This window comes from Pangasianodon hypophthalmus, chromosome 22 (genome assembly GCF_027358585.1).
Source record: "Pangasianodon hypophthalmus isolate fPanHyp1 chromosome 22, fPanHyp1.pri, whole genome shotgun sequence".
Taxonomy (NCBI): Eukaryota; Metazoa; Chordata; class Actinopteri; order Siluriformes; family Pangasiidae; genus Pangasianodon; species Pangasianodon hypophthalmus.
The window spans coordinates 17,407,825-17,430,690 of NC_069731.1; the positions used below are offsets into that span (position 1 = coordinate 17,407,825).

At 36.5% G+C, this 22,866-nt stretch overlaps 1 protein-coding gene across 2 annotated transcripts; it reads left to right on the forward strand.

Moving 5' to 3' along the window:
* The first annotated feature begins 1,109 nt into the window (after nt 1–1,109).
* sec22c (SEC22 homolog C, vesicle trafficking protein) lies at nt 1,110–9,703 on the forward strand. 2 transcript variants are annotated; one of them, XM_034298269.2, is made up of 7 exons: nt 1,110–1,348; nt 2,557–2,771; nt 3,052–3,215; nt 3,612–3,791; nt 4,398–4,516; nt 5,579–5,644; nt 5,738–9,703. In XM_034298269.2, the coding sequence occupies exons 2-7, from the start codon at nt 2,590–2,592 to the stop codon at nt 5,936–5,938; spliced, it is 912 nt and encodes a 303-aa protein (XP_034154160.2). In that variant the 5' UTR covers nt 1,110–1,348; nt 2,557–2,589; the 3' UTR covers nt 5,939–9,703. The 2 variants fall into 2 exon arrangements, with proteins under 2 accessions (XP_034154160.2, XP_026794005.3); XM_026938204.3 differs by having other exon boundaries at nt 1,111–1,338.
* The last annotated feature ends 13,163 nt before the right edge of the window (nt 9,704–22,866 follow it).

Here is a 22,866-nt window from a genome sequence, read left to right on the forward strand (position 1 = left end):
ACAATGACAAAATAACAACAACACCACAATGACACAACAACAATAACAACAACAGCACAATAACTCCACAATGACACAATGACAAAATAACACAATAACAACAACAACAACACAATAACACAACACAATAACTCCACAACACCACAATGACACAATAACAACACAAAAACTACACAACAACACAACGACACAATAACTTCACAACAAAACAATAACACAATAAAGCAATAACTCCACAATAACGCAACAACACAATAACTACACAACACAACAGTAACTCCACATATAATCCAGCAAAAGTCGCTGATTTAAGTTTTAATATATTAAACTCAAATACGAACAAAATGCTGATTATTTATTCATGAAAAATAATCAGTTCTGTTACTGAAGCTGTTGTGGGTCTCAGGATAAAACACTACAGGCTGAATTTATTTATTTATTTATTTATTTGATGAATTGCTTGTATAAAATATCTTCTTCTAAACTGTAATAATAGAAATAAAAAACTTAAAAAAAAAAAAAAAATTTAAAAAATTATAAAAAACTAAATACAACAAAAACTAAATAAAAACTTTAAAAACTAAAAAGAAAAAAGTATATTTCACTCACATCTTAATCCTTAATCTTATTCTTAATCTTCATCTTAATTTTAATATTTTAAGCTCCGCCCACTTTATATAAAAACATCCTCACATATGCCCAAAACTCTTATTCTGTCATCATATAGATATAGAGTCTTACATTGTGTTTTATTTATATAAAGTTTTATATGTTTTTTAGAAAATAGCCTATTCACCTGTACTGCCTTAAATGACCAAAGTCCAAGTAAAAAAATAATAAATAAATAAAAACACGACGCTTTTCGTGATGTGTCTGTTTCTTGGGCTTATCTGTGACTTAAAATCTCTAATGCCATGATTAAAAATAGTTCTCATGCCCTAACGGCTTTTATTTTAAAATACACATAAACTTCCGTCATCAGCGGAAGTTAGCTGCTGTTGAATCCCAATCGCTTTCCTGTTGCCTAGAAACGCGCGCTACATAGTGAGTATCCTAATGGCTCCTGCGCCCTGTGTAGTGCACTTCATGTTTATTATCGAGCAATTTGGGATGCGGCGAGCGTTTGTTCAAGTTTCTGTGACGTTTCCCTCAAACGCAGAGAGAAATAAAAAGCTGTTGGTTGTCAAAGAGCAGACATGTTATACTGTATAACAATAAATAAACCGGATTAACTGAGCTGCTTCTGTCCTCAGCATTCTGCAACTAACCCACAGGGCAAAAGCGTGTTGTGCAGCTGTTCATTACTATCATGCAGAAGGAGTTGAGTAAATCACTAAGGTAAGAGACGGTAAGCTTTATTTATGCACCTGCTAATGATATATATCTCTGTTTCATTAACACGAATAACTGAATAATAAATCAGTTAAATAAAAATACAGAGAATTATATAAAAAAAATACAGTCAGAAATCTCTTTAAGAACTTCCACAGCAAAACAATGGCATATAGCAGTATTTTTAACATCTGTTACTCCTCACACACTGTCTCCAACATCTGCATGTACTCTTCTTTATATAAATGAATTAGTTGTATATTTCAGATGCAGATCTGAAAGCACCTTGCAGTGTGCTACCTGTGTGTCCTGTTTTACACCAGCATTTGGGCCACTTTGCGTAAAATATCGCGATATTTCAAAACTTTTAATGATACGCGATAAGTATCGCGATATTTCGTTTAGCGAATAAGTTGAGTAGATTAAACAGGAGAAACCAGCAGTGGAAGGTTGGTTTATTTATCCTGTAGGAATGTAGTCAAGTAGTTTTTTTTATTCAGTAATAATTATTAGGTGAAACATGTAAGCAATTGGCAAATAAATCATTCTGATTGGTCAGAAGGTGTTGATTAATTTACTGTAGCAGCAGCTCTGACAGTAGTTCCAGCTGTAAATCAAATCACAGGTTTATATTAATGTTAATATTAATTTCTATAGTGACAACTCATTAACAGGGACTTGTAGGGCAGATGGAAAAATGTAGAATTGTTGATATAGTTTGTGTTACATTCATGGAAGGAGTGTCCAGTGTTGGCACTTTGTAAAAAAAAAAAAAAAAAAAAAAAAAAAAGTCAGTAAGTTTTCCAGCGAGGGAAAGTCTTCAGGACAGAGGACATTCTGGTTTTTCAGTAACACGACAAGCTGCGTTTTTTTTTTTTTTTTTGTCTTATTAACTTCAGTAGAGATTTTAAAAAAAACAAGGCTGGTGAGGGAACGTCTGTTTATAGCTGCTACAACGTCATAACTGGAGTTAACTTGTCTTGCGGATGTTCCATGATATTAAATGTAACAATAAACTCGCTGTGATATAAGAGGAATAAAACACTACAGGATGTGCTGTTATAGGAAAATAATCTGCTTCAGGGCGGTAACAGTAACTCTTATTTTCCTATAACAGCACGAAGTACTAACGATATCTGCAAAAGTATCTGATGGCGTCATTGGTTGTAATTGTGGGTGACAGTCATGTTTTTCTCGTTATCTCTCTATCTCTCTCTTTATCAGGATGAGTCTTGCGGCAGGTGTGTGTGAACGAGCATGTCACTGATCGTGTTTGTGCTGGTGGCGCGGCTCAGGGATGGACTCCCTCTGTCCGCCTCCACCGACTTCCAGCACAGCAGGGAGCTGCAGGAGAGGAAGCAGCAGATCCGCACCGTTTCAAAATCACTGAACTCGCTTCCTGAGAGAGGGATCATCATGGGCCAGGAGCTCCATATCTAGTGAGTTTAAAATACACCTTAGTTTTTAGTAAAAGAGGCAGATAAAAAAAAAAAAAACAGTGATAGAAAAAAAATTTAGAAAAATACAATAAAAGTACAGTAATTAAAATAATAAGTAAAATAATACAAAAATAAACTAGGTAGACTGAAAAAGTCCATTTGGATCTGGCTTTGTTTATGTTCTGTCAATAAACGGGTCAAAAGCAGACTCACACCATGTGGTTATTTCTGTTCAAACCATGTGTGTGTGTCTGTGTGTGTGTCTGTGTGTGTGTTGTAGCTTCTTCACGTCTGACGGCGTGGCCTACCTGAGTGTGTGTGTGTGCAGTGTGTCTGCTGCCGTGGCCTTCAGCTTCCTGGAAGATCTTCGCTGGGAGTTCACGGCCAGCTTCGACAGCTCGGCGGTGGCCCAGGCGTGCCGGCCGTACCCGTTCCTGGACTTCGGTTAGTGTACAGAAAGATGTGAACATGCTCACGAGATAAAGTCTGTCCATCCGAAGACTTTTAAGGTTCCCTTATTCGAAAGATATTACCTTAACTCTCACAGAAGGTAATAACAATTCTGTTCACTGATCAGTGAAACAGATAGACATCTTTTTTTTTTTTTAAATACAGCATTATTACAGTATTATAAAACAAAAAACATATTAAGCAACGATTATTGAACAGAATATGAAATTTGCAGATTCAGACTGTAAACATAATCGTAACGCAGTCGCATGTCACATGATCAAGTCTTACCTTATATCTTGTCATTAGCTGTACACTGATTCGATGCACATCCTAAAGCCGCTGTAGCTCAGGTTTGTGTAAAAGTGCAATGTTTTTTTCCTTGCTCAGACGGCGTGATTCAGAAGCTGCAGCAGCACTATAACCAGAGCGGAGGTCCTGCTCTCGGAGTCACTCTGAGCACAGTGCAGGAGGAGCTCAGCCTCAGTCCTCCTCACGTCCTCACCATGGACGAGATACAGCTCAGTAACGGAGTCCTAAACGGCCACGCAGAGCAGACGGCCTCGTCAGGTTTGTCCCTGTGTTCTAATTTAAACCAGCAACATTGAGAAAGGAATAATGATGTTATAGGAAAATAATGATCACCGATTTTATTAATAATAGAAAGACATGTTTTTTTCAGTGCATAGTTACATACAATGTTGTGAAATGTTTGCAAACCAAGTTCTTGTTCTTATCTCCCTCTTTCTTCTCTCTGTTAAATTTTATAAGACAAAAAAATGCAGCTTGTCATGGTACTGAGAAACCATGAAGAAGCATAAACTCCTCTGTCCTGAAGTTACAGTTTTACCTCTGACTCTTACGAAGCTCTGACAGTGGAGACTCCTTCCATAAGAGAAACGTCACCATATCAACAGTTCCACATGTTTTTAAAATCTGTTTATGTGGCGCTTATGCCAGATTCAAGTCCCTCTGAATGAGCTGTTACTATAGAAACCATGTCATATTACAACAAGCACGTTAATACCAACCTTGTAGCCGGAATAACTGTCAGAGCTGCTGTTATTGAAAATTAATCAACAGTAATCAGAATCGAGAATTCAGCAACACTGTGGTGTAAATTAAATTAAAAGAAACCTTCTACATCATGTTTGAAATGTAATAACTAACCCGCAGGTCAGACTCAGAGGCTGGAGCCCGTGTCCGCGCCTGGAATCCTCTCGCTCATCCTCAACATCATGTGTGCTGCTCTCAATCTGATCCGGGGCGTCCACCTCATCGAATACACCTTCCAGGTAAAATTTTTACCTGTTAAACTTTTCAGATTTATTGAGCTCCATTCTAGATTCTTTAATTTCCCATTGGGATCAATAAAATGTGATCATATCTTTTCTTAGATTTAATAATGATTCATTTTACACAATGCCAGTCAAAAGATTTTAAACACGTTGCATTACAGTTGGCAAATAAATAAGGAATAAATTTAATGTGTTAATGTTCAACAAATCTCTAAATCTTTGCATTTAATGACATCATCATCATCATCATCATCCACTCTCAGACTGTAACGAGACTCTACATGAGTGCTTTATTAAAGGCGAATGTACTTTTAGGCGAAACTTTGGTTAATGTAAGACTGGAAGTTACTTTTTAAAAAAAGATTTGTTTTACACTTGTGTTAGTATCAGCTGTACCACACACACACACACACACAAACACACACATTTCTTACTTACACTGTCTAATTCTAGAGGATTTAACTTCGACCCAAATGAATAAGATTATGTAGCTTAGTGATGCTGATTGAAACACGTATAAAAGATTTCCAGATGTTTTGGGTCAGTTAGACTTCATTACGTGTTATCTACATTAGACTCGTAGCTCCAGTACAAAAACACCACACTGCAAAAAAAAAAATGACGTCTTGACAGCAAGTAAAAATATCTCGAATATAGTCTAATTTATCTAGTATTTCTTATTATAATATTAAAATAAACCAAATATAATTATATTTTAAAATAATTTCAACTAATCAAGCTTCTAAATCAAGCAAGAAGCAAGAAGATTTTGTTTCTTTCTAGAAATAAATGCTTAAAATGAGCAAAAATTACCTGCCAATAGAAAAAGACTTGCTTAAAAATAGGAAAAATGTCAAGGTTTAATAATCTTATATTTATTTTATTGAAATCTTAAAATAGGAAACACTAGATAAATGACTATATATTCAAGATATTTTCACTTTTTTTTTGCAGTGCAGACACAAGCTGTATATTATTTATTTTCTCACTCTTCACATAACGTTAGGATTAAAAAAACACATTTACCTAAATGTTGAATATGATTTCTGTTTTTTACAGGATGATTATGATGGATTATGGAATGTCGTGGCGTTTCTTGTGGCGTTTGTGTGCTGCGTTTGCCAGGTAACTCGCTTTAGATTTCTGTGTAAAAAAGCTGAAAGTCAGATCAGTGGTGTTTTGTTCTGTTCTCAGACGCTCGTTCTCTCTACTACACAGTGCCAGCTTTATTTATTCCACTCATCCCGGAAGAAGATCAAGTCCTTAACACTCCTCACCATGATCATCCTCTGCAACGGCTTCCTGTTTGGCCTGAGGAACGTGTGGCAGCTGGCCTTCCACGTGTCCGTGGCCTTCGTCTCCACCCTCCTCATCCTCAACCGCAAACTACTGGACAGGAGCTCAGACTGTGGGGTGTGAGCTCACACACACACACACACACACACACACACACACACCCTGGCGGAGTCTGCTGGTGCTGCGTCTGAAAACACACGAGGTAGGACACAATGTAGGACGTGACACGTGACTGTCTCAGGCTAGCAACAGCAAAATGATCCATTTTCAACAGAAGACCAAATTCCAGGACAAACAATTGGACAATTTCTGAATTTTTGTATATTTGAGTGTTTATAGCATAATACTGTTTCATCAGTTGTATTTTTTTAATCGCACACAAATAGGTGGCTAATGAGCGGGTTTTTTTCTTCACAAATCGCTATGCTTTTTTGTAGGACATATTCTGAATGTAATAAGGTTGAGAGATTAATACAGGAACTTTAGGGACAATCTTAAATAAATTGTAGGGTTTGTGTTAAATATGTTAAATATGAAAAATATCCCCTTGCTAAAAAAAAAAAAAATGTTTGATGTAATTTTTGTATCAGGTATTTAATCTACTTTTGTATCAGGAGATTTAAGTCCTTTTTTTTTGGCAAGTTTCTGATTTATTGATTTGTGTTAAAAAGCTGAGTTGAGTAGCCCTGTCATCGCACAGTATCCCAATGACGTATTACACAGGACCTAGTTTGTTAGCATATTTGTCAAAAAATAATTATTTGCACTAATTAATTGTTTACAAGTAAATTTAAAAATATAATTTTCTAGGTGTAATGCTCAGAACTATGCTCATTTTGTAGCTGGCAGTATTAGCTGGTATGTTTAATAGATGATGATGTATCATATTTTCTGGAGTTTACAGCAAGTTGTTTTTCCCCACCCTTCCCCTAAAGCAGGTTATACGCTATAATCCTGGCATTAGCCCTTTATTTTATTATTTTTTTTAAATGATAGTCCTTGCTGCAGCCCCAAGAGTTGAGGGGGTGGAGCTGGATCTGATCCTACTCCTCCTAAGCCTAACCCTAATCCCCCTGAGCCAGATGAAATACTGGACTCTTTAAAAGCTACACTGGTTGTACATTAGTATGTACCAGACATTTTTATGTAACACAGTGACTACAGTGAAATTACATTTATGTGTTTTATCCTCAATGAACTGAAATTACAGTCCAGAAAATATGGTACAATATTAATTCCAGTTTTAATTTTTGTTTTTTTTCAGTAACAGTTACATTGTGACATTGTGATGAATATTGACAGAGTTGTAACTAGCCGTGTGCCGACATAATGACGTTACATTAACCGAATGATTGAATAACGTTTTATTATCACAGTTTAGCTTTTATGTTTTAAAACAAAAACAGTCTTACAGCAGTTGTTCAGCTAACATAACTAATCTTTTTACACAGTTAGCTGTTGTAGCATAGACCAAGCTGACAAACTCGGCTAGCTAAATGAATCTAGCTAGCTAATTACATACACACACTGTGGTGTCTGCCAGGCCAAACACTTTTCAGTCACTTCATTTTAGTCTTAATTTATCAGAATTAATTTGAAACCAATAAGCCTACATTTCATGCATTAGCTTTGCAATTAATCTTTAATACCAAGTGTTGTGGTAACAGCTAGCATCTAATGCTACATGCTTCATTATTTCACATAGCATGTGTTTCTACATAGAGTTACATTTTGTAGTGTTCAACAGCAATTATTTATGATACATTATATTTAAAATGATTTAACATCTTGTTATATGGCAGGCTTAGTAAACTCTAAATCGTCAAGGGCTCCATTTTTACTGACAAACTTTTTAAACAACTTTTAGCGTAAAGCTACAAATCCTGATCATGGCCTCACTCTGAGGTTAAGCTCATGAACAGACTGAGGCGACAGTGAGGATTTTTACAAATGCACATATCCTAACGCTCGAAGTCTGTAATTCCTAAACTACTGTGTATATTGGAATAATAAAACATATTTTTATATTTTTACATTTGTAATGTTTAGAGATGACGTGTATAGTGTAGAAGTTTTAGCTGTGCTAATAGGTTTCAAGAAAATGCTTGTTGTAAATGTTTTGATTGTTTTTTTCCCAGATTTGTAGACAACAAATGTAGAAAAATTCCTGTGGGTTTACATGATGTACAAAGTCAGTTATTTATTATTTTTAATTAATGTACATTTTGAAGGAAAGTTTGTTGCAGAAAGAGCTGAGATTGTACTATTTATACCTGTGGTTATAACGTGCCTGTGTGTTCTTATGTCATATATTCGAATTTACAGAAACCAAACAAAATCAAACAACCATTTAAACAAAACACGCTCATAGCTGAGGATCATAGCGTCTGTCATTTATACAGTTCAATAGATCACACTGGGTTAAACATGGATTCACTCACTAGCTGGTGGTAGGTTCTGTGTTAGAGATGCAAAGGTTGTGAGTTCAAATCCCATGAACTGAGCTACATAAAGACAAGGAAAATTTCTGTAAAACATTTTAGGAAAAAAATGTATGGCAGAAGTATAGCGAGAGGTAATTCGAGGATTGTTCAGTAGGTGACATCTACAGGGTAACTACAGATCAGTATAAAATAGCAGAGGAAGAAAGTCCATGACCATAGAGGAACCGCAATGTACTGATCTGTATCTTTGAGTTCAAATCCCAGCACTGACCGAAAGCCACAGCTGGACCTTAAGCAAAACCCTCTGAAGATGAATGAAAGAGTAAAGGTCTTTTTGTGTATGCTTAAGGTTTCTTAGCTTCGTAAGAGTTATAGATGGTTTCTTGTAGAGAAACGCTGTGCTCTAGTGTTCTACATACAACCGTCAGGGACAACCAGAAACCCTGTAAAGCTTCCACGTTTGACCTTTTTTCTCCTAAGCGTGTACTAATGTGGTGTAGTATCGCAGTAGACAGAAGCAACAAACAAATACTTGTTTTTATTTTAATTTTTTTAAACTGCTGTCATCTGTGAGATGCCGTTTAATCTGTTAGGATTTTTATAAATCATGTAATGGACAACCAGCATAAAAAGTGTTACCTGTTCTGCATAAAGGCCCAGCAGTGGCTCTTTGGGAATCCTGCTATTTAAACTCATACAAAAGTTTGTGCACTGAGTTTCCACTGATAGTGAGGAAGAAGCTCTAGTACATGCTTATAAACAAACACACACACACAAAAAAAGTAAATTATGAAACTGTGGATCCAGTGAATTGGCCTGGTAATACACTCTGTTCTGTTACATCAAAAAAACACCATACAGTAGATCAGGTTTGTCCAGCAATATTAGGAATCACATACACAGTGCTCTGTTTTGAGTATTTAACCATGTGTGTAAGTTTAAGCATGTGATCTACAGTAAAGTCTTAGGCAATATGTTACTTTTTCTTTATAGAAAAAAAATCTGTAACATTTGGTTTTGGTTAGTAAAGTAGGTTTCGAAATGTATTTTTTTTTTTTTTACTAACACAATAATACAAAAGTCATAAAATGAACATTTAAGACAAAATTAATATAAAAAAAGAGATTACATGGTACTGTTCAGTACTGTACAATCTTTCAGTAATAATTCTGTTATGAAATAAGCTCCACTCTTTTTCCATTATACAGCTTGTATGTTCGGCTCGGAGTGTGATTTCTACATCTTGGGTTTTTTTCTAAAAGAAATGTGGTCCTTACACTCGTCCATGAACTATACTGACCAAACGAATGATAGTTTGTTTTAACTGCCATAACTGTAATGTAACATTTTCCTATTAGCTATGAACAGTCTTTACATACAGGAAAGATTTGTTTATGTGAGTGATTTTATCATGATTTGTGAATTAAATTTTTAAAAATGTCAAGTGTCACAGTGTCTTGCTTTCATGTACGAGTCCATTTGGTGTTGAATAGTCCACTGAAATAACTGCAGAAGACGATAATATCTTTTTTAACATGCTGATTTACACACTCCATTTGAAAGACTTGGTTAATCTTTTATTTCTCATTTCAGTTTCATTTGAAGGACACCTGAAGTGCACATGTGGTTATAGCTGGGCCTGTAGTTTTATTTAAAAAACACACAATACCTTTTACTCTAGCCATAATGTCAGGGAATTTTTCCTTGCCACTGTTCATTAGGGATCGAGATCTACATCTGGATTTCTGTACAGCTGCTTTGTGACAAGCTCTGCTGTTGAAATTTCTGTACTAGTAAAATTGAATTGAATTAAATTAAAATGGAGATTGAGCTGGAATATTTGCATTTGAACACTAGGGGGTGCTCTGAACACACAGTTTCAATCTGCAACACTGCTTTATCCCATGTTAGGAGACGTGTCAATTTCAAAAGACATTTTCTTCTTCTTCTTCTTCTTCTTCTTCTTCTTGTAGATCTGTACATATACATGCTCATTCATGAAGTTATTCAGTCAGCCAATCATGTGGCAGTTGCACGATCATGCAGATACAGGTCAAGAGCTTCAGTTAATGTTCACATCAAACATCATAATGCGGGAAAGGTGTGATCTCAGTGGCATTGTTGTTGGTGCCAGATGGGCTGGTTTGAGTATTTCAGAAACTGTTGATCTCCTGGGATTTTCACACACAACAGTCTCTTGAGTTTACACAGATTGGTGTGAAAAACAAAAAACATCCAGTGAGCAGCAGTTCTGCAGCTGGAAATGCCTTGTTGATAAGAGACATTGGAGGAGAATAGCCAGATTGGTTTGAGCTGAAAGGGAGGCTACAACTCAAACAAGCACTCTTTACAACCATGGTGAGCAGAAAAGCATGTCAGAATGCAAACGCACGTTGAACGTTGAGGTGGATTGGCTCCAACAGCAGAAAACCACTATGGGTTCCACTCCTGTCAACCAAGAAGTACAGGAATCTTGTAGTTCTTTGATTGTACATCGCCTTGGCCTTTTTCCAAGCAAAAACCCACACACAAAATATTACCTAATTAGGTGAGCATTAAAAAAAAATATGTATCTACTAGTAAATGAAAACACAAATTTTTTTTTTTGGGGGGGGTGTGCACCACGGTGAAGTTCAACAAACTATGGGCATTTCTACTTTTCATTCGAATACATGTATTTGAAATTTGGACTTGATGATCATACAAGCATTTTAGCGATTTTAACATTCTGTAGTTTTGTAATTTCGAAATACAGAAAATGATTTTGTGTGACGTTATGTAAACTAACACTAATATAAAAAAACACTAACTAATGATCTCAGGTTCCTTTTACATACAATATTTAGTATTTTTCTTTTTTTTTTTTTTCAAAAATGCAGTTTGTAGCTGAATTGACACATTTATATTTGTGATATTTGGTATTTTGATGTCCATCACTTAATCAGCCTGCCTCCTGGAAACCAGTTGGCGCAGTGTGATTAAGACGTCCAGCCTCTGACTCTTGGTCTCACTTGGTCTAATCCGAATTGAGGATTTGGACAGGCATGCTTTTATCGCTGGGCTGAGATGGGATTAGAGGGCGGGTTTGATGCTATTACTGTGTGCACTCTTCACCTCCTCAGCATGCTGAACCCTCAGAGCTGCTTATTGAATAAGTCTTGGAGTAGAGAAGTCAGGCAGACGCCAACTTACAGAGCATTACTCTGGGGATGAGGAAGAGAGGATCATATGGAAGTCCTCGTCTCATGCAGGTCATCGTCCTGTTCTTATGATGGAGTTATTAAAAGCTTTCGTACACCATGCTCTGCGGAAGAGATGAACTCTGGCGGTCAGAGAGATAGGATTGTTGTGAGGTGTTTCTGCAACATGGACTTTGGATCATTATACAATCTGGAAACCTTCCCTTAAAGAACCCCTGAAACATCTCTACAGCTAAGAACATCTCTACACCGTTATCTCTTACAAAATTAACGTTTAACATTAACCATAAATCTGTCTAAATATACCACAACAATCAAAACATATTTCTTCATCAGTGATGCTATCTAAGTTAGCTAGCTGTGAGAATTCTCACTGATGAGGTTTTATCAGTGTTTTCTTATTGGAAAATCAGGGTACTGAATATGTTACTACATCACAAATTATAAGAGCCAATCATGTACCAGTATGCAAATATATTTTGTTACTACACCTGATTACTATGGAATGGGCATGTGTAGAGTTGGAGGTGTTTCCAATTTATATATTCAGAGATTTTGGATTTCTTGGTGAGCATTAAATGTAGATGGATCTGGATCTTGTTCTGTTGTATTTCCATGGAACTACACTGAGAAATCTATTATCATTTATATGTAAAAGCAATGATGGTCTCGAAAAATGCTATAGACAACTTGATCTCTCAACTGCTCAGCTCTAAATGTGATTCAGTATCATTGAAAATTAAAGTTATAATTAAAGTACAAATGTTTTCATCCACTTACTTTGAAATGAAGAAACCAATAAAAATCTTCCCTATGTTAATGATTACAGGTTTTTCTTTGTTAATTAAAAACGGTCCAAATCAGAATTCAACAGCACCTTCGTACAGTGAAACAATTAAAATGATGCTTCTCCAAGTGATTTATATGTGAACTTCTATTCCTCTATTCCTTTATTCCACTTGACTCTAAAGCTATTCCTAGGTTTGTCTCTTTCTTTGTTTTTTTTCACACTCTTTGGACATTTTTTATGTCTGTGTTTCCTTTGGTTTCTGAATGATGGTTTTCATTGTTGCTAACAGTCTCCCTAAACACTTTTATATGGTTTTATCTTCTTCTCCAGCTGTCTGAAAGGGCAATATTTTCTGTTTTAGGTCTTACGAGAGCTGTTTTCTGATCCCAGTGACTTTTAGCTCGAGTGTTCAGTGAAGAAGATGGAGCTTTTGAGCTGGTTTGAACTTAAGTAAATATATGCTGACTGCTGTTAGTCATTAGACACTTTGGTGAGGGATATTCAAATCAATTAAATAAATTATGTTAAAACATGAGCTAGCTAATAAAGAGAACTCCTGTTGCTGTAATATTCTTAAATGTGAAAGCACCATAAACTGAAAAATGAAGGTACATTTTTAATTTTTTTCACCCAGAAACCAAAAGGGATACAAAGTTTTGAACTCAGTTGTATTGTACCTCAGTGGACTATCTGATATTCTCATAAGTAAGAGGTTCACAACACTGAGGCATGCTGCATCCTCATAAACTCTCGTTAAAGTCTCACTGTGAGCTGGAATGATCTTATAAATCCTCACCTCTATGATTAGAGTCTCAGAGCAGAAATAACCCAAGACATAAACCTTTCCCTTAAATCTGGACTGTGCAACTGGCTAACGTCTGACAGAGTGTCCTGAGACTAGTCTAAACACACTGTGACGACTAACAGCTAATTTTAGAGCAGCATTTAGAAAGAGTGTGGGATTAAACTTAGCCAAAGTGAGTGTGAGTAATGACTAATACATCTAGTTCAGGGCTTTTACACACTTTACACACAACCTGCCGGACTGTAGTCATGTCTACACAGCGGTTTTTATTTATGAGGCAGCCCTTTAATGTACTAATAATTTCTCATTAAGGGTCAAAGATGAAAAATGTAATACTAATTATACAACAACTATTGTTTAATTCTAATTCTCAAATCTGACAGAATGTATAATCATTGACATTTATGGAAGGAGTCTCCAGTGTCAGCGCTTTGTACCAGTTAGGTATCAGTCAGAAAGTCTGTGCTTTCTGGTTTCTTGGGAACATGACAAGATGCATTTTAACTTATTAACTTCAAGACAGAGAGAAAAAAGAAGCTGGTGAGGGAACTACTGTTTATAGCTGCTATAACATAAGTGATAACAGACACTAACTTGTCTTGCAGATGTTCCATAACATAATATTAAATGGTTAAAAAAGTGGCCTGCTGTTCATTAAATAAAAAAGGTTTTCTTCGACAAATTGCTGTGGTGTAAGAGGGATAACACACTTCAGCATGTGCTGTTATTGAAAAGTAATCTTCTTCAGGGTATTCTTCTTCATTGTGCACCCTCATCGTAAGGGATTTCGTCTTCATTGTGAGGCATGGATTATTTTCCTATAACAGCATGTCCCAAAGTGTGTTATTCATTACATATCACTTGTTGCATGTGTTGTTTATTTTTGCTCATATTCATGAAGGGTGCCAAAAAATTCCGCAGTGTATTCCTTTATATTATTTCCCTTATGTGTCTGTTAATTTCAGTGATTTTTTTTTTTTTACATTATATATTTAGACCTGATATATTTTTGTAAATTTACTATGACACCATTATTTACTTTATCATCTGCATATCATTTTAATGCTCTTTTATAAAACAGAAAATGTGGATTACACTCATAACATTTGCAAACTACAATCCCATACTGATGGTGAGGTTTTATGAGCTCTTTGGGCATTCTAGTCAGCGATCTGTCTTGTGTACTGCTTCTAGAGAAGATTATTCCTTCTCATATTAAATCATCCCTTCATGCACTTCACTTCACCCCCCACCTCAATGCTCTGTATAAACCAGGTCTGAATTTCTGAAATGGCATCTTGTGGCTATGAATAACTTGTCTTTGAATAATTTAAAATCAAGCCTTCTTTATAGGTCTTCTGTTGCTGTGGATTCTCACGGGATGCTTTTGGCGAGCACTTCATTTTCTCTAAAGAGCTGTTCACTGAACTGCTCGTTTAAAATCAAACTCTTCATTATACTCAATCGATATGTGCCCTGTCTGTAAAGCACTTTTTCCTCATACTGACCTCTTGACACTAGTCATGTGCTGAGATTAAATTCACATCGTGATAATTGCTGAATAAAAAAAAAGACACCCAGGCATCATTTCTTAACAAAAAGGAATTTTGACAAGCATTTGGGACAAACAGATTTATAGGACATTTGCTGGGTCCTTTGCTGAGAATGCAGATCATCAGAGAATGTTAGTAGGATGTTCAGTTTATAATTTATGACTTTAGAGTTATTGTTTGTATCACATCACTGTTGAACGTTTGAATCTGATTTGTCAGAATTTGGGGAACCTATTGTCAGCAGCTCTGGCAATAGGTTTATATTAATGCACCCACTGTAATTCGTTATTGTTTCTATAGTAACAACTTACACAGGGATTTTTTATGGTGAATGATCTACATAATCAGAGGCTAATAATAAAGGCTATGTGTTCAGCTGTTTATATGGTGAAGTTTTCAGTTTTAAGAGTGTCAGTGCTTTGTAATGGCACAGAAACAGAAAGGTGATGACCCAAATTGGGATAAATATTGGTGTAAAAATTGTCTGTAATGCTCTGAAAATGTTCTGCTAACATAATTTTTTTTAGCTGGGAGATACCTAAGCAATGCTGGCATTTAAATTGTCCAAAATATGGAACCTTACTGTTGCCTTTCAAATGGGACAGACTTTATCTTTGGAGCACAACCACTGCAATATATCTTATAACCATTTATTGGCACATGCCTACCTGACACTAAAATGGCCTCTCACTATAGAAAGACTGTGTGCGGAACGAGTGTAATTTGTGTAGATTGGTCCTAACATTACAGAACCATCTTCAGTGATCATTGTGCTGAAAATGCCTCACTGAAGAGTAGTGTTGCTGGGAGTTTAATATGGCGAAGTGAGTCACCCAATTTAATCAAAGTGACTCACTCTGGACCTGTCACACGCTGGTTATGCATTTAATCTATTGCTTTGGTTGCCATCGCCGTGCTGAGCTGAATTCCAAACACGTCATTTATCCCCAGCGCTCAGCTCACGGCAGGCACGATGCAACGTGAAAAAAACAGACAAGTTCAAAGTTTTACAGCACAGCGCTGTCATCAGCCAGACTCTTTTAGTGGATGCTATCAGCATTAGCAGGTATCCAGATGTCCTGCTGAGCAAAAGCGATTTTTACAGTACCAGTCAGTCATATATAGTGGGTGCAGGGAGGGAGATGAATGACGTTGTTTCCTCCCCTGATGAGCCTGGAGGTAAAGTCCGTTATCGATAAGTTCTGCATGTGTTTGATCTTCAGCTCTGTGAAATTCTCCACCCTGGAAAAAAATCCAAAACATAAATCCATTAAAAACGCTTCCACTCCTCACCACAGAGTCTTTCTCTCCTTTGGGTGTGATTTTTCTAGGAGCTACAGCCTTTATTCTGGAGGAAGCAGCTGTTCTGGTGCAGTGTGGGTTCAGAACGATAAAGATACTACAGCTCACAGTCATAATAACTCGACTAACGTTTAGACTGGTCGTGTTGTTTGAACATAAATGATAGTTGAACAATTACAATGTGTAAGTCTCAAAACTAACACAGAATACACAGCAAATTCTACTAAGACAAGCTTTTCAGATTCACACCTTAAATTTATCAATGTAAAAAACTGCAATATGATTAGAGTCGTGAGGATTTATTACATGCAACAGTGGAGTTTAGATGACTGTATATGCAGGAAAATGAATCAGGACATCTCTTGGTGTGGACATGAGTCTGTGGCTGCTAACTGAGCTGAGATAATTGAATGAATGCTAAAGCAATTTTAAAATTGTTCACCCAGGCATCATAAGAACATGGAGGAAAACCCAGTAGTACCAGCACACACAGCAATCAAGGGCATATCCATGACTATGAAACAAAAGAAAACAAGTGGGAGCACAGAACCCAACAGCTCAGTGATGCTCAACTATAAATGATGGTCTGCAAAGACTAAAATTTACAAGAAGCTAATGAGAGCACAGATTAGAAGAGTGCAGTGAAGACTGACAGAGTGAAGCGGCAAAACCAGGAGCCTCTGCGAATGTAATGTTCTAGCTGCTTGCTACAGTGACATTTAAAATCTACTTTTAATTGCTTTGTTAATGAATTCAGTGGTTCACTGAATTAAGTTCACTTTTCTTTTTTTATAACCTTGATCAGACCTTAAACACACCTTAAACAAACATTATACATCTGAAGCTGACTGAAACACAACTACCTTCTTTAAAGTGAATGTTATTGTAATAATCAATGATTACATGCTTTGCTTTGCTGAATAGCACATTTTTAAATTAGTTCATTATAAGGCACAGATTATGTGAAGCATCCACTATACAAGTCCCTGTGAATGTGCTGTTATTATAGACACGACAATGTATTAGAACTAGTGCAGTAATATAATCCTTGCCCACTATTGCTGTTATGGAAAATTACACAACAACTTCTGACCAATCAGAATGGAGAATTCAACTGTGGTATAATTTACTTTGCACATGTGTATCCGACTGTTACTGTAGACAGACTGCTACATTTTTTTATAGAAAGGTTAAACATGGCCATTCATAAATTTTCCTTAATGGCCATGGGGATATGAGGTGTTTAAAATTAACATATTTATGCATTTTTAAAGATCACATTTATGCATATTTAATGAGGGTAAAGGTGTAGTGTAAAGGTGTTCTGAGACCATTTTAGAATAGCAACACATTAAACAATTTATTATTCTTCATATTTTACATTATTTTAATGGTTTAAATGAATTTAAAGTAAAGCTACGTTAACTTCATTGGTGTAGACAGGAAAAAAATTTGCTGAGCCTAATTTCCATTTGCGTACCAGCAAAGTAATCAAGGGTGAATCCACAGGCAACAAAGAAACAGAAATGTCAGTACATGGTAAAACAACAATCTGGGACTGGATTAAGGAAGCACCAGCTTAGTAAAGCAGAAAACAAGGTTTTATGCAAATAAAAGAACAGACTACTGAATGCACAAACTGCCAATAGATTAGTATAATGAAGATTGACTTGTCTGAGACAGAGCTGCAGAACCCCGAAAACCCTGAAGCCTGACAACGAATGTTAGTCTGCTTGCTACAGCGACGTCTTTAATCTTCCCTTAATTGATTATGCTAATTAGTTCATTATAGTTGAATCAATGGTTCAGTGTAGGCAATGCTGCAAAAAGCTCCCTCTCTTGTTACCTTTCAGAATGAATTTATTATCCTGTTAAGGAACCGAAGTCAACGTCAGATAACGTGTGATGCTGACAAAACTGAATGTGTCACTCTGACAAATCTGTTGAAACAAAATTCTTTGTGGAAAAAAACTGTTTTCCCGAGAGCAGAAATACAGTATTGGTAAGTCTTAAGCACATGTGAAGATGCTTTTGAAAATAATGTAATGTTCTAAACGTTTTCAAAAAACTACTATAGTAAAAATAAAATAATATTTGGCATGACCAGCATTTGTCTCTACAATTGAACCTAGAAAAAAAATCACACATTTACATATGTTTTGTCAGAATTTAATACCAGTTTATGTTTTAAAAGTCTTAAAGGAGACATAATAGTCTGGTTTACTGTAAGTGGAATAATTCTATCATCGGCATAAAAGTGAACATTGCTGGATGTCCTGCAATGGACTGGTGTTCCAGCCAGGGTGTATTGCCACTTCACATTCAGTGTTCCTAGGATAGGCACTGAAACCACTGCTACTCTGACCAAGATAAAGCAGTTACTAAAGATAAATTAATGAATTACTGATACACTAAAGCAGAAGACAAAATAGAGGATAAGACTTTTTGCACAGGACTGTTAGAAGTCATGACCTCTGTTTTGTCCATGTCTCCTCATCATTATTTGCACCTCCATCTAGTTGGTCACTTTGTTATTTTTTATTCTCAGTATATCTTGTTTGACTCTGTATGTGTGCTATAGGCTCCTTTGCATTGCTTTTATTGCAGGTACATACTGCAACCTTAACCTTTTGCTCCAAAGTCAATCTGGTAGCCATTTTACCAAAAACTGACAACAATACTGTAAAGAACAGAAAAGAAAAGTGTAAAGAAATCTGTTGTCTGTAAGTGTTAACATTTTTAATCACCCTGTATAATTTCAGAGAATATTTCTATTCTGTTTTCCAGAAATCAAAAATTCTTGGTGTTTGTTGTTTTAGAGTTTTACAGTCTGAGTTCTTTCCTTTGTTCAGAGTTTGTTCCTAGATGGATCTGCGCTGTGAAGCCTTCTCCATTTATCATCAGTGCACACTGCGGAATAAAAACTTACCGAATATGTAGGTTGGTTGAAATGTAAAGCTGCTCCCCATCAGACTTTATCAGTATCCTCAACTTCCTTGTTTCTATATTTTGAGAGGGTGAATATGTTAGAATCGAAGTTGCACCAAGGGAAGTGCAATTTTTCAAAATTTGTCACAGTGAATCACTAAACCATGCAGCAGTTCTGCTTTTGGTTTGGGCAGATTGAATTTAAATGGAAACATTTTCTCACCTGATGAAAGCTAATTTAATAGGTTTTAAACATTGCCTTCACCAAACCTAATCAAATGTGGGATTCATAAGAAACTGATTAAAGTAGCCAGTAGCAGAAAGACATTACAATTAGTGAGAAAATGTTTTGCAAACCCTTTGAAATGATCTGGATTACTGCATAAATTGCTTATAAAAAGTGATCTGGTCTTCAGACTAATCCTAACAGGAAATGACCTATAATCTAATATTTAGCAATTTTAAATTATAGTGCCCTATTTTGTCCCACTTACATGTACAAGACAGTTTAAGCTCATATATTTTCAGGACGTTTTGCTTGAACTGCCAGAAATTAATTGGAGGTGAAGATTCTGACGTTGACATCCTAAATGACAAATCTTTGTCGTATTTTGGATTATTGCCATGATGAATGATCAAACTTCTTTTGAGTCTGAGACATAAACAGATAACATTCTATAAGTCAATTGTCTGTCAATTATTTCAAGCTCTCCAGGCTCTGAGGCTAGTGCTCTGGAGAGCTACAAACACTTATAAAATTTAAGACTTAGAGCAGAGGATAATAAAAAAGGAAAGAAATCGATGAAAGTCTATGAAAACCTTCCTCTTTCTGATCTAATGCCTCTAGCCCTTTAGCTAGTCTCTGGTCCGATGTACTGCCTTCAGATAAATCATATACATAAATACATGTGATTGAAATCCATGCTTGTTCATGTTTAGAAAACTATAGTTGGAATACTAATACATTTTCTTCATACTTTTATCAGCTCTGTTACAGTATTTTTACTCAATTGCCTGAAGCTGTCTGATGCAAAAAAGTCAGCTTATGACTTCGAAAAATGCGTTCATTATATCTCACTGCACCACCGTGCCGCCTTGTACTTGTAGAAAGTAGGGGATTTTTTGTAGTAAGTAAAAGTCAAAAGTCTTAAGTAAACGAAAATTCAAATAGAGTACATATGCTTCAAAACTGTACAATAACAAAGCAATTACACGTTTTTACTTGGATACAAGTTGCTCTTGACCAATAATACATGACAAATCATGCCACACACTTTCATCGTAGCAATTTTGGGAAAAAAATCACAGGAAAAAAAGCCAAGTGCACCGGAGCAACAATAAGATAGCCTTGTCCATGGGAGGTGTAAAACAATCACATCCACTACAGAACAATGCACAGAGAATATCAGCCTGTAGTCTCACTGATTCACCCACAAACTAATCCAGACGTCATACAACACATGAATCATTTATACTGAACAGAGAAAATGGTGGAATAATGGATTCAGCTGATAGTGAGGTGGGGTGGGTAATGAGCTCACCTAAATTGTATTACTTATATTAATTCCTTGTGTTCAACATTAATCTTGGTTCTAAAGACCTTCACAGCTCAGCATGAACACTTACTTTCTTAGTGTGGACATGATCCCAGATTGGCAGGTTTTTCCTTTTCTCTATTGTATTCTCATTTGATAGGCTTACAGTATGCCAGGATGCTATAAAACATAAAACAGCAGATATTAAGTGATACAGATTTATTGATTCGGTCCAGTGCGGAGCTTCTAGACTTGTTGAACAGAGGAAGTTCATAAAGTTCTTTGCTGCATAAATGTTTCAGCCCACATCAATACTGCAACATGCTTTAAGGCAGGACACCTGTTTCAGTTTTGGAGTGCCCCTTAAGAGCAAAACATGATGTGCTTTCATGAAGACTGCATGTTTTTGAGTTTCTCTCCTGATTTTCTTCATGTGAAAATTTTTTAAAAAATTAGCTGCAGGCTTCTTTTCTCTAATTCATTTTGCAGTGCGTCACCATTTCTGATATGCTGGTAAACTGAAAGGTCACCTGAATGTAGCATTGACTCCAAGGACAGCAAGTAGCAATGCAGCTTCATTAAAGAGCAGAATGAAACAGCACACAAGCTGCGTCATGCGTCAAGGACCTCACTGCTTTCAGTTGTATTTGAGTCATTTTTGAAGCACTGAAAGCTTATCTAATCTAAGTATAATTTCTGCAAGTTAGAAGGAACTGATGTTATCCTAATGATACTTTCGTTAAATTATCCACAATATGCAAATGTTCCACCAGTTACATTGCTTTAGTGTAAATATCAAATTTAATATCTTCTTAACTGCCTAACATTTAATTATGGCTTACAGTATTGTTAAATATTGCATTAAAAATTATATAAAAATAAATTTACCTCTCAAGTTGACCAATGGAGTCAAGATGTTACCAGACACCAAACTTATGGTAACACTCAACTGTTCCACGAAACAGATACAAGTGATGCAAGTCACCGAGTGATGGGATCACAAAAGACCAAAAGGGCTCTAATGAGCACTCTGGAAGTTGTTGAGAAGTCTTGGCCTGATCTCATACTGAGCAAGAACATACGGTTGCACATGCTGTGATGACAGCACATACTTTGAAAGATCACAAGAACACAGACCTTCCCAGTGGTCTTGTCACCTGGCCCAGGGCCATAAATGACTGCTTTCCTGGTCTATTTTAGTAGAAAATAGGAATAAATAAACAGGTGGAAGACACTACAATACCAGGTATCAAATCCATGGATTACTCTGTATGAAGGGTATCATCCAACCAGTAATCACTTCCCAAGGGCCAGCTTGATAGAAACGAGTTTTTGGCTGCTAACATTACATTTCCTTTCGGTAAACAATACTTATTTTTGGAGAAGAATGTAACCAAGGGAAATTTGGAAAGTTCTCTTGATAGCATGGCTCAAACCCCAATAACTCCAGCTACAACTGACAGGAAAGAATTTGGATTAGAAGTAAAAGTACTATGATTGAAGGATGTCAAGTTAGCCAGTACCTCTTCTCCAGGGAAGTCTGTGTAGAGCACCTTTATGAAGCAAGGTTAAAGGTGCTGACAGAGTGCTGGAGAGCCAGCAGAAGATTCTTCTAACCACAAGAGGAAAGAGTGAAATCAACACTTCTCAGCTTTAACAAACAATGTGTGTGACAATACCACTGGAGAAGTATGTCAGAATGCTGACGCAGTTCTCCAGGGTACTGCAGAGTATATACGACCATGAATAATCTGCCGAGCAAGTTACGTTTATGAAACCCAGAAACATAGAGGGGGCATTGGCAAGACCATACAGCATGACCTGATATTTATATTGTCCTGAATTTGTAGAGAAAGCAGTTCTTAACTGACCCACTTCTCAAATGAGGTTGTACACACTTTGTAGATTCAGGGTGGTGTTGATGTGTGCTCTGCTGCTGAAGTGTGGCAGGCACTAAAGGGAGGGGTATTTGTATATCCAGTTAGATGGAAGTGCAAAGCTGTGGCATCGGGCAGTAAGTCTAGAGCAGATACAGGGCTGATGTGTAGGCAGTTCTGTAGCCATGGCCTTGCTGAACATCTTGCAAAGTATCTCTTTGTGGGTCATGGAAATGTGGAACTTGTTTCTGGATCCATAGATGCCCAAGAATTATGGTATGTTTAAGTTGAAGAGTGAAATTATTTCTTTGTGGTGAACTTCAGAGAGCTACCCTCCAAGATACAAAAAAGGTCTTACAGGGATTGGCAAGCCAAATGCAGGTCTATAAAGCTCCCAGGCTCGTCCTGAAATAGAGGCATGCTTCCACTGTTTTACTGAGGGTTGAACTGGTGAGTTGATCAGGGAATATAAGAATGACTCATCCCAAGAAAAAAAGCTGGTTCAAGATGTTCACAAGTTGACAGTTGGCGTTTGTGAGAGAGGTGATGGTGACCTTTAAACGTAGATGTTGTTGCTGTGGCAGAAGCCGGTAATGTAGCTGGTTCTGCTCAACTTC